The sequence below is a fragment of the Dysidea avara genome, chromosome 1, assembly GCF_963678975.1.
Source record: "Dysidea avara chromosome 1, odDysAvar1.4, whole genome shotgun sequence".
NCBI classification, from domain to species: Eukaryota; Metazoa; Porifera; class Demospongiae; order Dictyoceratida; family Dysideidae; genus Dysidea; species Dysidea avara.
In genome coordinates, this window is record NC_089272.1 from 26378919 (window position 1) to 26394102 (window position 15184).

At 36.4% G+C, this 15184-nt stretch overlaps 1 protein-coding gene across 1 annotated transcript; it reads left to right on the forward strand.

Annotated features, from left to right (window-relative positions):
• Nucleotides 1–454: 454 nt before the first annotated feature.
• On the forward strand, nt 455–5315 carry LOC136249293 (uncharacterized). The gene is made up of 5 exons (XM_066041258.1): nt 455–800; nt 1276–1609; nt 1668–1889; nt 4730–4867; nt 4930–5315. The coding sequence occupies exons 1-4, from the start codon at nt 540–542 to the stop codon at nt 4768–4770; spliced, it is 858 nt and encodes a 285-aa protein (XP_065897330.1). The 5' UTR covers nt 455–539; the 3' UTR covers nt 4771–4867; nt 4930–5315.
• The last annotated feature ends 9869 nt before the right edge of the window (nt 5316–15184 follow it).

A 15184-nucleotide genomic window follows, 5' to 3' on the forward strand; every position in this document is an offset into this window, starting at 1 on the left:
TTTAATGAATACCCAATGAAAATTACCAATAAAAACTCTGTGAAACTGCTTTTCATGGAATTTTCATATAGGTAATTTTTCATTGGGTTTTCATTAAATTTTCCTATGAAAATGCTGTGAAAATAAAATTTCATTGGTGGCTGCCACCCAATGAATACTTTACTTTTCACAGGGTGAACATTTTTTTCATTGGATTTTCACGGACAAAATCTCCAGTAGTGTGCACTATTGTAGCATGTCTGTCATGGATACCTTATGAAGTTGCACGAAAGCAGTAACTTAACATAAACAGGGATAACGGGAAGCCGTATAGCTAAAAAGAAAAGCAAGAGTGCACGTAATATTCAGTAACTTCCTGTTGATCCGTAATCTGGAAACCACACGTAGCTGTGAGGCATGTGAGAGTATAAAATCAGCTCGAGTTAATATACACCCTGTAGCGTACAGAGCTGTCGAGAGTTGTATCTACGTGAATAGCCTAGCTTGAGTGCTTAAGTCACAGTCAACTACCTATACTTGTATATAGCTGTCCGGCAACGATGACAGTGACAAGACTGGCATTGTTGTTTTGCTTGTATTGCTATTACCATCCTATTGAGGTTTTGGGATGCCGGTGTGATGGCGAATCTTTCACCTTGACCGATTTGCAATCAGCTTGCCGTGATTACCAGTTTGCTCGTCACGTGTTCACCGCACGGGTAACTAGCCGCAGACGTCAATGCTTTCCACAAAACTGCTCTGGCTTCAGTGAATATAATTACACTGTTGAGGTCGTGAATGTATTCAAGGGAAAACACCAGGTATAATTTCCTTGTTGTATACCGGGTGTATACACTACTAGTAGCTAACCAATGTACGTTTCAGTCGTGCCATAGATAATATATACTACGTACCATATACTATCTATGGTCGTGCCATATTCAGACTATTTTCGTGGATATTTAATCTTCGTGGAGTGTTTGATGTAAACTTGTAGTTAGCAACATAACTAGGTTCAAAAAAGCTGTTTAATGCACAGTTCAACCATTACTGAACGGCGGCATAGTGGATCTACATAAACTGAGCTAGGATAGCTAACATTGTGATGTCACAAGCTGTAAAGATGATTTTGCTGTGTACATCTAGATTCATATAGCTAATTGCTAGGTTAATTGACGGTACTCAATATATATATATATATAGCTATGTTGCTACCTGTTTTTGTTGTTTTTGGCTTTTCAGCCTTGTGTTTATGCTTTAATTTAGGTGCTTTAAGGTTCTAATTGTATGTTACAGGTTGGTGACAGGTTTACAGATCATGGTCCAGATACACTGTCATCATGTGGAATTCCTTTTAATATTCTAAATATCAGCACTACCTATCTTGTTGGAATTGGAGGGCCTTGTTATAAAATTAGAGAATACAGCCCATATGACAGTGTATCTAGTGAAATTATTCAAGCAATAAATGATGGATGTAGTAGTTGCCCTTATGTTAAAGTTAACTTCGGCCATTCAGATTACAGTGTTGATGAGAATAGTGGTGTTGTAATATTACAATTGGCTCTTAGTAATCCACAGTCAACTGATTTTACTGTGCAAGTTAAAAGCAAAGACATTTCTGCTACTGGTGAGTTATCTACTTGACAATAATCTTTTATCATTTAATAGTGGCACTACATATATAGGACAATGGGACTACATTTCTGGACCCTACAATGTAACATTTCCAGCTGGATTTACCAGAGCTACTTTTAACATTGCTCTAATAGATGATAATGAACAAGAAGACAGTGAAACTTTCATGCTGACAATATCAGAGGACTTACTGCCCACCTGTGCTTTTGTCAGTAACTATAATCGACAGTCTAGAGTGACCATAGTGGATAATGATGATGATAACAATTACTGTGAGTGATTTAAAATGCATACTCACCATGAACAGTACTATAAACATAAATACTACCTTGAAACCATATCAAAGAGATATATATTTATATTACCCCAGGGTATATATCATTATAATATATCTAGGGCTGGGTGGTATTGAAAATTTGTTGTCACGATATATCATGGTACCATGGTGATTTCAAATACATGTAGTTGACAATTCACATAAATTTGAAAAAGTTTGCATACTTTATTATTCACAAAAAAATAGCCATTGTATTATTGTTAGTGCTGAATACTGCAGTAATATCGATATCATGATAATACCATTTCACCAAAGTTTGGAAATTGAATTAATCATTTTATCAAAAATCATACCAAGTTACCACCCAGTCCTAAATATTTCTGTATGATAATAATAGCACTGTATATAATGTCTCTGAGCAATGTTTCTTGGGTTGTATAACGCATAATGCTATTGTAATCCAAGATCAGTATTTAGATACCCGTGCATAAAATAAAAGGGAGGTTTATCTCACTATTAGGTAAGCACGTACACCTAAGTGGTATATAATACTAATACCATAGCCACTCAAGATATACAGTAAGGGGTTGGCCACTTGGACATACCCTTAAATGTATGTAAATATCTATCTCTATATGGGTATGTTTATTGGTAGTTAAAGATTTGTATTTGCTTTGGAAAGACAAATTAACTACCATAATACAGATTGATACATAATGACAAGCCAAGTACAATCTTCTGTTTAGCTAATTTAAGACAAACTAGTGTAAAAATAATTTTAAAAATTAAAACATGGGAATAGAGATCGCTGACAAAAGTAAAGAAACAAGGGTCAAACAAGCCAGCATGTTAAACACACAGAGATCTCTATTTGGACGCAATGAATATGATAGAAACTAAGAAAAAAAAACCATGGTTTCTCCATAAATTAGGGGCAGATAAGTACAAGAATGCTTTTGTATAAATGTTTATGTGAGTCCAAATAGAGATCTCTGTGTGTTTAACATGCTGGCTTGTTTGACTCTTGTTTCTTTACTTTTTTCAGCGATCTCTATTCCCATGTTTTAACTTTTAAAATTATTTTTACACTAGTTTGTTTACTTTTTATAAATTTGGATACCTGACATGATAATTAGAGGTGCTGGTGCTTGATATTACTCACTATCAAGTCAGTCATCATGTACATTAGTAGTAAGCTAATACTATCAGTGTTATCAAATACCAATGTATTGTTTCATTACTATTGAATGTATACTTTGTACCACACAGCTTTGAAATATCCATCTACATATAAGCAACATATAGGAAGCTATAGGTAGCAGTAGAATGGCTTTAGTTAGGTGATCACAAAAAGTTATTAATAAGTACCCAGTGGTACACAGCACCATTGCTGCTCATAACATACTGTGGTTAATAAAATGTAAGTAGTGATAAGGTTTCCAAATGAACATGTTAATGTGAATAAATTGGATACTTATCAACACATTAACACATTGGTTACCCTTGCAGAGACCAAATCAGAAGATCAATGGCAAAATGAACCTAAAAGAAGCAAATTTGCTTGAAAGTGGATGTTAACATTTCAATATCCATTTTAAAATAGGTCATAGACATGAAGAAAGACATAGGAAGGAAAGTTATGTAATTTTTATCCCCAAAAGATATTCACATTTTGCTCTAGCCCAGTGAGAAAAAAATTATATTATGAACAAAATGACAAATTTCAGTTCTTTAAAAAAGTACTTTTATAAAGTCATTTTTACTTCATCTTTGCTGCTAGTGGACCTAAACTTCTTCCAAATTAACTTCTAAGGCTTCTTTTGTGGTTGGAAAAGGTTTCTAAGCAGGGATGTAGGAAGATATTTAACTTATGGGTGCCAAGTGTTAAGCTGAAGACCAAAAAAAAGGTCGTGAGTATACATGACTGCTTTTTACAGCATTGACCGCTCTATTAGAGTATCTTGATCTTTTCAGTAATATATAGTACAGTGTGCTGACACCCATTAGTTATGCAACTGCAAATATTTATGGGTGCCCAAGTACCCATGGCACCCATGTTTCCTATGCCCCTGCTTAGGTGGTGTTTAGTTGAGTGTTCTATTAGGGTTTTGGAAAAAATCATAGGTGATCTCTATTATGAACCACTACCATGGTTCATGATAACTATTAAACTTTATTAATTTCCTGGTGCTAAGGTTCCTCATGGGATAAACTAATACTACTTTGTTTCTTACGTAGATAGATAATTGTACTAGTTGTGTGATATATATAACTTCATATGATTGGGTCTGGTCTTATTATAGGATTCAGATTTGTGTCACAGACACAAGGTTATGCATGTGAATGAAATAGTAAACTTAATTTCACTACCCATAGATGGCTGAATGTGACTTTACAGCTCTGTGGCATTGGATGAAAACCTTCACTGTAAATTTCCTCTCACCTTTACTAGTTTTGAGCCCTGGAAAGCTCATGAGTTGGCCTAATTCATCTATATACTTTACATTCTGTTTTCAGCCTAAAAGCAAAGATTATATCCTTCCCAATTCATACCCATCATCATCCCTAAGAGCTCATCTGATGTATGTATATTCAACCTCATAAAATACTACAGGAAACTTTTCTGTTGGATATTTTCACAGTGAATGCTCTGAAATGTAAGGAAATGCACAACATGTAAAAGTTTGGTACAAATTGCATCAACCATTGGCAAACTATAACTTTGAATATATAGAAGTACTTGCAAACTGGCGATAAGACCTGTTTCCCAGATGCAGTTAGATACATGTATAATAAAGTTTGTAGCTAATTGATATGGCACATATTATATTTCAGCTGTCACTATAAGCTTTGAATTTTCAAACTACGTCGCATGAGAAAATGTTGGAAAAATTCAACCTGTGTTGGTGCTCAGTAGACCTTTCTCATCTACTGTTAGAGTGAGGGTTAAGACTCGTGGTGGAACAGCAACTGGTGGGTACATGATCATTTAAAATATAATATAATTAATACTGACATCTTTTTGGTGTGGATAGGACGAACTCGGGTCATTTTTCCTCCTGGAGTGACTAGAGTTCCATTTGATGTTTTGATCAACAATGATGATGAATCAGAGCACAAGGAGCATATTATACTGATCATCAAAAAGAATTCTCTTCTTAGTGGCATTACATTTGGTCGAAATCGCAGAGCTACTGTGACAATCACTGATTAAAATCAACCGGCTTTATGTAACCATATACTGTTTCTGGATTTTTCTGACAAGGCAAACTGTATAGCATTTTTTTCTGAGTAATATACTTACATAGTGTTGTTATTGAGACAATTGCAGAACAGCGTAGTTTATAAAATTTTCTGTTGAACTGCAGTTTAGTAGAGAGGATTAGACTTTAAATTTTGAAAGTGGAGTACACACCAAGTATTCTTATACTCTATGTACATAATGACAGTATGGTCTCAGCCAGGTTATTATAAAAATACAGTTAATAATTAGGTAGCAATCAAGATCCACATAGAAATTACTCTCTAGCCATCCTCCCATCCTCTAACCCTTATTATGTTAGCAGTTTATATTTATTGATAATTGTATATATATATATATATCTGTAGCACAATAATTCTCTTCAGTGTGTATACACATAGGTACTGTAGAATATGTAGATACTGTACGGTTGTATACAATCACTGGACTGGACTAGTGGACTGGACTAGTGGACTGGACTAGTGGACTGGACTAGTGGACTGGACTAGTGGACTGGACTGGTGGACTCAGGTGTTTTCCCTTTTTAACCAATATTTGGGCAATTGGTTGTAAGTATGCTAGTCTTATGTAGTTATACCACTGCCTCAAACATAAAGAAACCCACACACAAACAAAAGAAAGGTGTGATCATACCAGACTTGTCACCATTGCCCAGCTTCAGCTATGTATAGAGGTTCTAATAGTTATTGTACATCAACAAATCTAAAACAGAAGTCACATGTGGTAATTATAGTTTGAAGTTCAAAATAAATCAATTTGATTGATTGAAATCTTGTGCATTTGATTTCGCTTGTTATTACTGTCGTGCAAAAACTATAACCTTTGTATCAGCTATGGAATAGCTAGACAGTTAACTGTCACCACTTAATTTAGCTGACTCCATGACTATAACTTGTAGGGTACATGGTTACTACAACCCTATACATGCACATGTACTGTATGGTTTGTACTTCATGATAAGACAAATTGTCAGTAGTTGTACAATAGAGGCCAAGAGAGAGAATTGCACACGATCCTAACAGACAGTGCCAAGCAGACAGGTTCACCTGCATATTTTACATTCAATGTAGCAATAGCTAAAACCAGTTTCCCAAACATGTGCCAAAATGAAAAACCAAAAATCTAACAAAAAAAATCCAGTCCAGTAGTCCAGTCCACCAGCCCAGTCCACTAGTCCAGTCCAGTGATTGTATACAACCATATTGTACAATTCTATTTTTCTATAGTTTTATTCCATATATGTGACTGGATTTGCAAAAGGGGTCTTCCACACACATCCAATTTAGTAACGTTGACGACTCGTAACTTCAGATTGAAAAAGGCTACTGACTTGAAATTTGGTCAGTTGTGAGTACTAACATACCTTAGTGGATGGAAAAATTGAGGTTAATATGCTTTTTTTCCCACTCAGTTATGGTCTTCAGATTTCATGGAATTGGATGTGTGTGGAAGACCCCTTTTCACAAATCCGGTCACATATAGTCATTGAACCTTTAGGGTAGTATACTAGACATTCAGATATATAACTCACTATTGTAGGATAAATTCATTGCATTAAATATTTAAGACTTAGATTTTATTTTAACCTGCACTTTGAAAAGTGAAAATTGTCTCAAGAAAATTAGGCATAACCTTGAGACATCCCAAGCATAATGGTCTCATGTAATAAATAAGCCTATTAATTTTGTAGTTTATTTTTATCTATTATAGTCTATAGGTGTTAATCTACTCATATGAAGTTCCCACCATGGTATGGCATCACGTGAGCCATTAACTTTATTATTCAGCTTTAAGCCTGTCTTTGTGATGATTGTGGATATCACCAATCCTTTACTAGGTCTTGTATAGAATTGTCACAGGTATCTTGTACAAATCTGGCCTCTAGTCTGGCTCATAACACATTTCCCACCCTCTATCCTATAACCAAAAGCTGATCAATGCTAGTGAAAAACATATGCACATTTGTCTCTACTGTAACATTGTGATCTTCCATCAATGTTAATAACTTCTACCTTGTGCTGCCATACATACAGTATACGGTATATCATAATTGTATAGCCACACTTCTCATATGAATATTACACTTATGCGTATACCATTAAAATACACACATTATTATAATACTATATGTAATGTTTTTGGTGTGGTGTACCACATAGTATTAAGTGGAACTATAGAGACAATCATAGTTGCTTCATGATTGGTGCTAAGAAAAGCTGGAGTGTTTACGTATAAAATTTTGACCTATAATGTGTAGTGATCACACAATTCATTAGCAAAAATGACCAGACAGAGAAGCGGAATGTACGTATATTAACATTTCATGGCCTAATAGGCAAAAGTACATGCATGTATAGTGAATGATGCTACACTGTGTCTCACTGTAGTTAAGCCCTTAATTACTTGTGAAGTACATGTTACAGAATACTGATAAAAGCCAACAGTAGTAATACAACAGCTAATAGCTCTGATACAGTAAAGCAGGTAATTTTTCCAAGTGACTGTTGAATGTATAAAAATGTTGCTAAACTTTGTAATTTATGTACATACAAATTGTATTTTATTGATAGGTAATTACACAACCTTATAAGGTACTATTATCTATTCAGGAAATATGAAATTAATAACAAAACTTGTAGACTGTGGTAAGATAACTGAGAATAGATTAAATTTTTGAGCTCTGCTTGCAGCATATTAAAATACTGTAAAGGAATAATAGTTTGGTGCCCACAAGAATCAATTTAAAATGGCAGCTAAATGCATTAAATTGAACTTGAAAATATTTTTGCGACTACAGAGTGTACTTTGTATAAGAATGCGATAATTATATTCATGTGATTTTTGGAAATAATAGGTAGCTACTACACAGAAATCATATTTATTAGCTACGTTTTACTATAATCAGGTGGAATGGTGAAGTAAAGTATAATAAGTTAATATGTTAACATAACATACTGTAGCAATTGGATAAAAGAATAGAAAAAGACACTAAGATTTTTATACGTAGCTGAAAACATTTTATAACATAAGTGGTCTGAACTGCCATTATTAACAAAAGATAATTGGTATTTCTGATGAGCATAATAGGTGAATTTTAGTACTGCACAAAAGTACAATGCTCAATATATTTTGCTAGCATAATTGTGATAGTCTAGTTAGGTGACCTCACCTTTTTCACTACTTTTTAATCCTAATTAAACTTAAAATTTCTAATTTCATTTTGCTTGTTTAAGTAAGTTTCAAATAACTTCGTGGTGACTATATATTACAAGCCATATTTTATAACCTGTTACAATTATAGTTACATGCTTTCTAAGGCAGTCTGTCCTGCTTCCTCATTCACACAAATTATAAAGGCCTAGTGCCTGTCCATTTCTTGCCTTGCTACTGCTCTGCATCAGCTATATCAATGCACCTGACTGCATCCTCTGCAGTATATGTGACAGCTATACAAAGGTAGCAATAGCATATGTACAGTTCATTACAGTTGTGCATCAATTACAGTAGATGTAACAGCTACATAGAGAACATGGTTGATTACAGTGGTGCGTCAGTTATTACACTTGACTGAATGATGTGACAGCTACATTGGCAACTGCCTCTAAGGCAGTCAATGGTTACAATGGTAGTAAATATCAGATACAGTCAGCTATGGTACAAGTACAGGACTGCATCAACCTTCCAACTACTGTATGTCTGGCACATATAATCACAGCCCAGGGACACAACAGTGTTACAATTATAATAACTGCACATGATTGCATCATTGGCATCAAATGTAACAGGCACTTGTAGCACAGTGCAATCTGTCACATGCCAACAATATCAATAACAGCTAGCATATTCCAATATGTTATTGCTTGCAATTGGGTGATAATTAACCAACACACACGATAGCTATTAATTTTGTGATGACAACCATGCCAGCTACATTGTAACACCAGCATGTTGAAGTCACATGTAGGGAAGGCTAAACACAGACGTCTATATGATGTGTAGAGAAGTCATATTGCTCAGGACTTAGTTAGCATGCAGATTAGTAACACATGGACAGTTCAGACTGGGCTGTGCTTGTTGCCTTACTGCTAGTCAATATATATATATACCAATTCAGTGACAGGATAGCAATCTTGGATACAAATAATTAAGTTGGTGGCAGTCAAGAACAGCCTTAACCATCTGGATATACAAGAACACATCAGATGTGCCAAGAGTGCACAACTGCACCCCACTAGCAAGTAAGCCAATATTATACTCAATATGACTGCACCATAAGCAGCTGATTGTCCGGTAGTATAGTGCAGTGGCACATCAGCTAAGTTATCACTTCACTATACATGACTGTAATATACATTGCTGATATCCAACAGGCACTTACAGGCCATATACGTAGCCTCTGAAATGTCTTATTTGCTTTTTCTCCTCAGTCAGTACTGCAACTACAGACTGCACATCAGCAGTCGTGGTTACATACAGCTATAGTTTAGCAAACTATACCAGTACAGATATTGGTCAACTTATGCTGACCACTGCACATATGAAATATACAGTATTATATCAAGTCAGGACTGTGACCATAAATCTTGAATCTACCAGACACAGGGGCATACGCAGGAATTTTGCAAAGGGGTTTCCACTACAGCTAAGTGACTACTGTTATATTAGAGTAGTTTATATTGCCTGACTGCTTTATTAGAGTATCTCGATCTTTTCACCAGGATCATAATTCAGAACAATGCTATAATATAAGTGTTGCTATCATGTGAGAAACTATTATCTAACTAAGATAAAAGTTTACAATGTGTCCTATTCCATGACAGATTTCAGATTCTGGAAACCTGAAGTTTCAAATTCTTAATGTTTCAAGTACTGTGTAAAATCCAAATGGGTTTCCTGAACTGAACCCCTGGAAACCCCCCTCCGTACGCCCCTGTGTCAGACATATATACTGTATGTGTCACGTAGTAAAGTATTGGGGTCGGAAGGCCTCACAACCGACTGCATGCTACACAAGGCATGGTACTGTCACAAAAGTAGTAGACCTACTCAAGGTTTTTTTGATTATGCGCGCCTATGCTGGCCAGTAATTATAATGGCAGTATCAACGGGTAAGTAGAATTCTAGGAAAACGGGAACGGAACGGAAACGGAAAGCGGGAACGGAAACGACCAACGGAAAATGCCTGATGAAGGTTATCATCTCAATATACGGGTTAGATTTTACAGCATGATGCTTCTTTGTAACATTGTTGGACCCTCCGTACTGTTCCGCTAAAATGATCGAAACTCTCTAATAGAGCAGTCACTGTCCATTAAAATACTCTAATAGAGCAGTCACGGGCACAGAATGTTTTGCAAACCATGTATCTCACCAGGGGCCTTTTAGTATTGAAAGCTTGTGAATCATTGCACTATAGCTGGCAACCCTCAGCCTCTTCATTGGAGTCACCTCAGCCTGACACATACTGTATCTACCACCTACCTAACTTTTATCTTGACAAGGAACATCTTTATGTAAACACTGTCAATTGAAATCACTTCATTCTTAATTGTTGAATCTTTTGTATGGTTTCAAGGAGTATAGTTATTTCAGTTTTTTTTCTCCTTTCTGCAACTTTTCAAACACATCTTAAGTAGCTAATGTCTTAGTATCTAATGTCTTTGAGCAGGCTGTAGGACCAGGTGTCTTACAGACCTTCAGCACTTGTGCTGTAAAGCTTTAATGAAAAAAAAATTAAATAGAGTGTTGATGATATAGCTAGTGTGTGTCATATGAGACCAGCCATGCACGTCTTGGAGCTGACAAGCAAGCTAACAGCATACTTTATCATACATAACTCTTATCAGGAAGTTGCATGTAAGTGCATAGCCTATATAGACACTGTCTTCAGTCTATATAATTAGAATACTTCACAAACTTCTTCAAGCATGTTTCAGTGTTGAATCTTTTTAAATGTTTATAGTTTTAAAGGAACAGTTAACAGTCAGTGTTGATGACTTAGCTAGTCTACAGTCTACATACCTAATCTTTGCCAGCCATATCATTCACAGGTTTAAAGCAGGTCCGCATAGTTTACAAAAACATTCTTGACTGTTCTAGTCAGTAGAGTATTTTAATACACGGTGACTGCTCTATTAGAGAGTTTCGATCGCTTTAGCGGAACAGTACGAAAGGGTCCAACAATGTTACAAAGAAGCATCATGCTGTAAAATCTAACCCGTATATTGACATGATAACCTTCATCAGGCATTTTCCGTTGGTCGTTTCCGTTCCCGCTTTCCGTTTCCGTTCCGTTTCCGTTCCGTTCCCGTTTTCCTAGAATTCTACTTACCCTTGTTAATTGAGTGGTTGTTGATACTGGGTAAGTAGAATTCTAGGAAAACGGGAACGGAACGGAAACGGAAAGCGGGAACAGAAACGACCAACGGAAAATGCCTGATGAAGGTTATCATGTCAATATACGGGTTAGATTTTACAGCATGATGCTTCTTTGTAACATTGTTGGACCCTTTCGCACTGTTCCGCTAAAGCGATCGAAACTCTCTAATAGAGCAGTCACCGTGCATTAAAATACTCTACTAGAATAGTCAAGAATGTTTTAGCTAGCTACTATGTGGACCTTTAAACCTGTGAATGATGGAGCAACTATGGCTGGAAAAGATTAGGTATGTAGACTAGCGAAAGAGTCATCAACGCTGACTGTTAACTGTTCCTTTAAAACTATCACCAACAGCAGATATTGATCCTATTCAGGTTGACATTAATGGCATTGTTGAGTCAGTAAATTCTTTAGAGACTCACAAAGCTGCTGGACCTGATGAAATACCAGCACAATTTTTGAAGGAATTTAGTGAACTTCTTGCTCCCTCACTTACAGTTGTTTTCCAAGCATCGTTAAACCAGTGTTCTTTACCGTCTGATTGGAAAAGGGCATATATTGTACCCATTTTTAAGAAGGGTAACCGTGCTATCCCTAATAACTACAGACCCATTTCCTTAACTTGCATTTGCTCAAAAATTCTAGAACACATAGTTTATTCACATGTATTTGCTCATTTATCTCACCATAACATTTTATGTGACCAACAACATGGCTTTCGTCGCTTAAGATCATGCGAGTCCCAACTGATATTAACTGTAAATGATTTTGCTGAAACCTTGAACAATGGAGAGCAGTCTGATGTAATATTTTTAGATTTTTCAAAAGCATTTGACAAAGTGTCCCATTACCATCTATTTCACAAGCTCCATCATTATGGCATTCGAGGAGATATACTAGATTGGATAAAGAACTTTATGTTAAACAGATCTCAATGTGTAGTAGTTGACGGTCAACAAAGTGACCTGACTGGGGTATCATCTGGTGTTCCTCAGGGGACAGTCCTCGCTCCCCTATTGTTCCTTTGCTTTATTAATGACCTGCCTAACCGAATTACATCTAAGATAAAACTTTATGCTGATGACGTGCTATTGTATACTACGATTCATTCCCAAGATGACTGTCACAGATTACAACAGGATCTTAACACTTTAGAACAATGGGCAGCTGACTGGAAAATGTCATTCAACTTACAAAAATGTGAATTTCTTAGAATCACTAACAAGAAGCACCCAATACTAGCTCAATACACACTGCAAAGTAAAACTATAAAAGAGGTAACACATGCTAAGTATCTAGGTGTAACTATCGACAAAAACCTATCCTGGTCAGAGCACATTAAACAAATTACTAAAAAGGCCAATAACACCAAATGCTTCTTGCAACGTAACTTGAGCAAGTGCCCTCTCCAAGTCAAAAGTAACTGCTACAAAGCCCTGATTAAACCTATCTTAGAATATGCAGCCACAGTCTGGTCACCCCACACGCGAAGAGACATCGATGCCATAGAAAATGTCCAAAGACGAGCAGCACGGTTTGCATTTAACAACTACTCTAGATATTCCAGTGTCACTGAAATGTTATCTAACCTTAATTGGCCTACCTTAGCCAGATGCAGGAATGAACAGAAGGCTACAATGTTATTTAAAATTATATCTCACCAAATCGACATTAATGCTGATGATTTCCTTTTTTCTAATCCTAACCTACATCACACCAGAGGCCATGATAAGAGATTTTTAACCCCAATGACTAGAATTGACTGTTATAAATTTTCTTTTTTCCCCTCTGCAATGAATATTTGGAATTCCTTACCCCAACACGTGATTGATTTAACAGAGATTGACCAATTCAAGCACAGCCTAGCTGGACTAGTAACTGTTTAATAATTTATCAATGTGTATATATGGTCTTGTGTACAGTAAATATTGTATAATTGTATAAGTTTGTTTTCCTTTTGTAATTGACAGTAGCAATTGTACCCTTTTTGTGCACCATACTCTTTTGAGGTCTGCACAACAATCAATAATAATAATAATAAACATTTTAAAAGATTCAACACTGAAACATGCTTGAAGAAGTTTGTGTAATTATATAGACTGAAGACAGTGTCTATATATAGGCTATGCACTTACATGCAGCTAAAAATCTGAAATAACCATACTCCTTGAAACCATACAAAAGATTCAACAATTAAGAGTGAAGAGATTTACAAGTATTCTAATCAATTGACAGTGTTTACATAAAGATGTTAGAAGAAAGTTAGGTATGTGGTAGATACAGTAATCAGTATGTGTCAGGCTGAGGTGACTCCAATGAAGAGGCTGAGTGTTGCCAGCTATAGTACAATTATTCACAAACTTTCAATACTAAAAGGCTCCTGGTGAGATACATGGTTTGTAAAACATTCTGTGACTGCTCTATTAGAGTATTTTAATGGACGGTGACTGCTCTATTAGAGAGTTTTGATCGTTTTAGCGGAACAGTACGGAGGGTCCACCAATGTTACAAAGAAGCATCATGCTGTAAAATCTAACCCGTATATTGACATGATAACCTTCATCAGGAATTTTCCGTTGGTCGTTTCCGTTCCCGCTTTCCGTTTCCGTTCCGTTCCCGTTTTCCTAGAATTCTACTTACCCAATTAACAACTGTCTTCCAGTCCGGCCAGGAATATTACTTCTGCAACCATTATGTAGGATATTCTTGCATGCAGCCTTTCCACTACCCTTGGTGTTGTGTGCTTAGCATATATAAGTTTTGGAGAATCTGCTGGTGCCGGTAGCCACATGTATTAAAACTGAGTAGGCTATAGCTACGTACACGTTTTCTGCAAACAGCCCAGCCTTTCAGTAGCCAGCCTTCTTGACTAGCAACATCCTAATCTCGGTCCTAATACTTTTCTACTTGGTAATTCGTGAGTGACCATCTATGGTTTCACCGTTCTTGAACATTATAACAGGTTTCCTGATGGAGGGGCCTTTACATAATATGTGACTCCCATAATTAAATTCATGGAAAGTGCAAGAATCACGTGATTATTAAAGCAGTCTAGATTCATAGTCTATTTCACTGTTTGTTATTTGGCCCTTCTCATAGCCCGGAAAAGTCAATTTGGTGAGTGTCACGTCATGACTGTCACAGTGGTTCAGTGAACCGCCGGACTTTCGGTTCAGTAACCACTTCCTATTATTTTTACGGCAGTCCCCTAAAGCAGAGATGCCAACCTCTGAACAATTTTAGGAGTGAGACCTCAAACACTACCAGCAGTGTGGACCAGATTCAAGTGCAGCTCCAGGATTTTTGGTAGTGAAGACCAAAAAAAAAAAAAAAAGGTCTTCGCATGTTCTAAGTACAAAATTAAGCACAAGTCTGCCCAATTTTAAGCACAGGGCTAATTACAAAGCAGATCAGGCGTGAGAAATGCGTGAGAACTAAGCTGAAAGAGTGAGAAACAGAGGGTTAGGCGTGAGAGCGTGAGATTACTAGCCAAAGAGTGAGACTCACGCATTATTGGCATGTCTGCCTAAAGTCGAATGCTCGGGGCAACTACTGGGCGCATCCCCTAAAGTCGAATGCTCTGGGAAACTACTGGGCGCGTCCCCTAAAGTTGAATGCTCCGGGAAACTGCTAGACGCGAAAATACAAA

Coding starts and splice junctions, on each gene's coding strand:
- LOC136249293 (XM_066041258.1), top strand. CDS start 540: ATGACAGTGACAAGACTGGCATTGTTGTTTTGCTTGTATTGCTATTAC. Junction 801..1,275: donor TATTCAAGGGAAAACACCAG/GTATAATTTCCT, acceptor TGTATGTTACAG/GTTGGTGACAGGTTTACAGA. Junction 1,610..1,667: donor CAAAGACATTTCTGCTACTG/GTGAGTTATCTA, acceptor CTACATATATAG/GACAATGGGACTACATTTCT.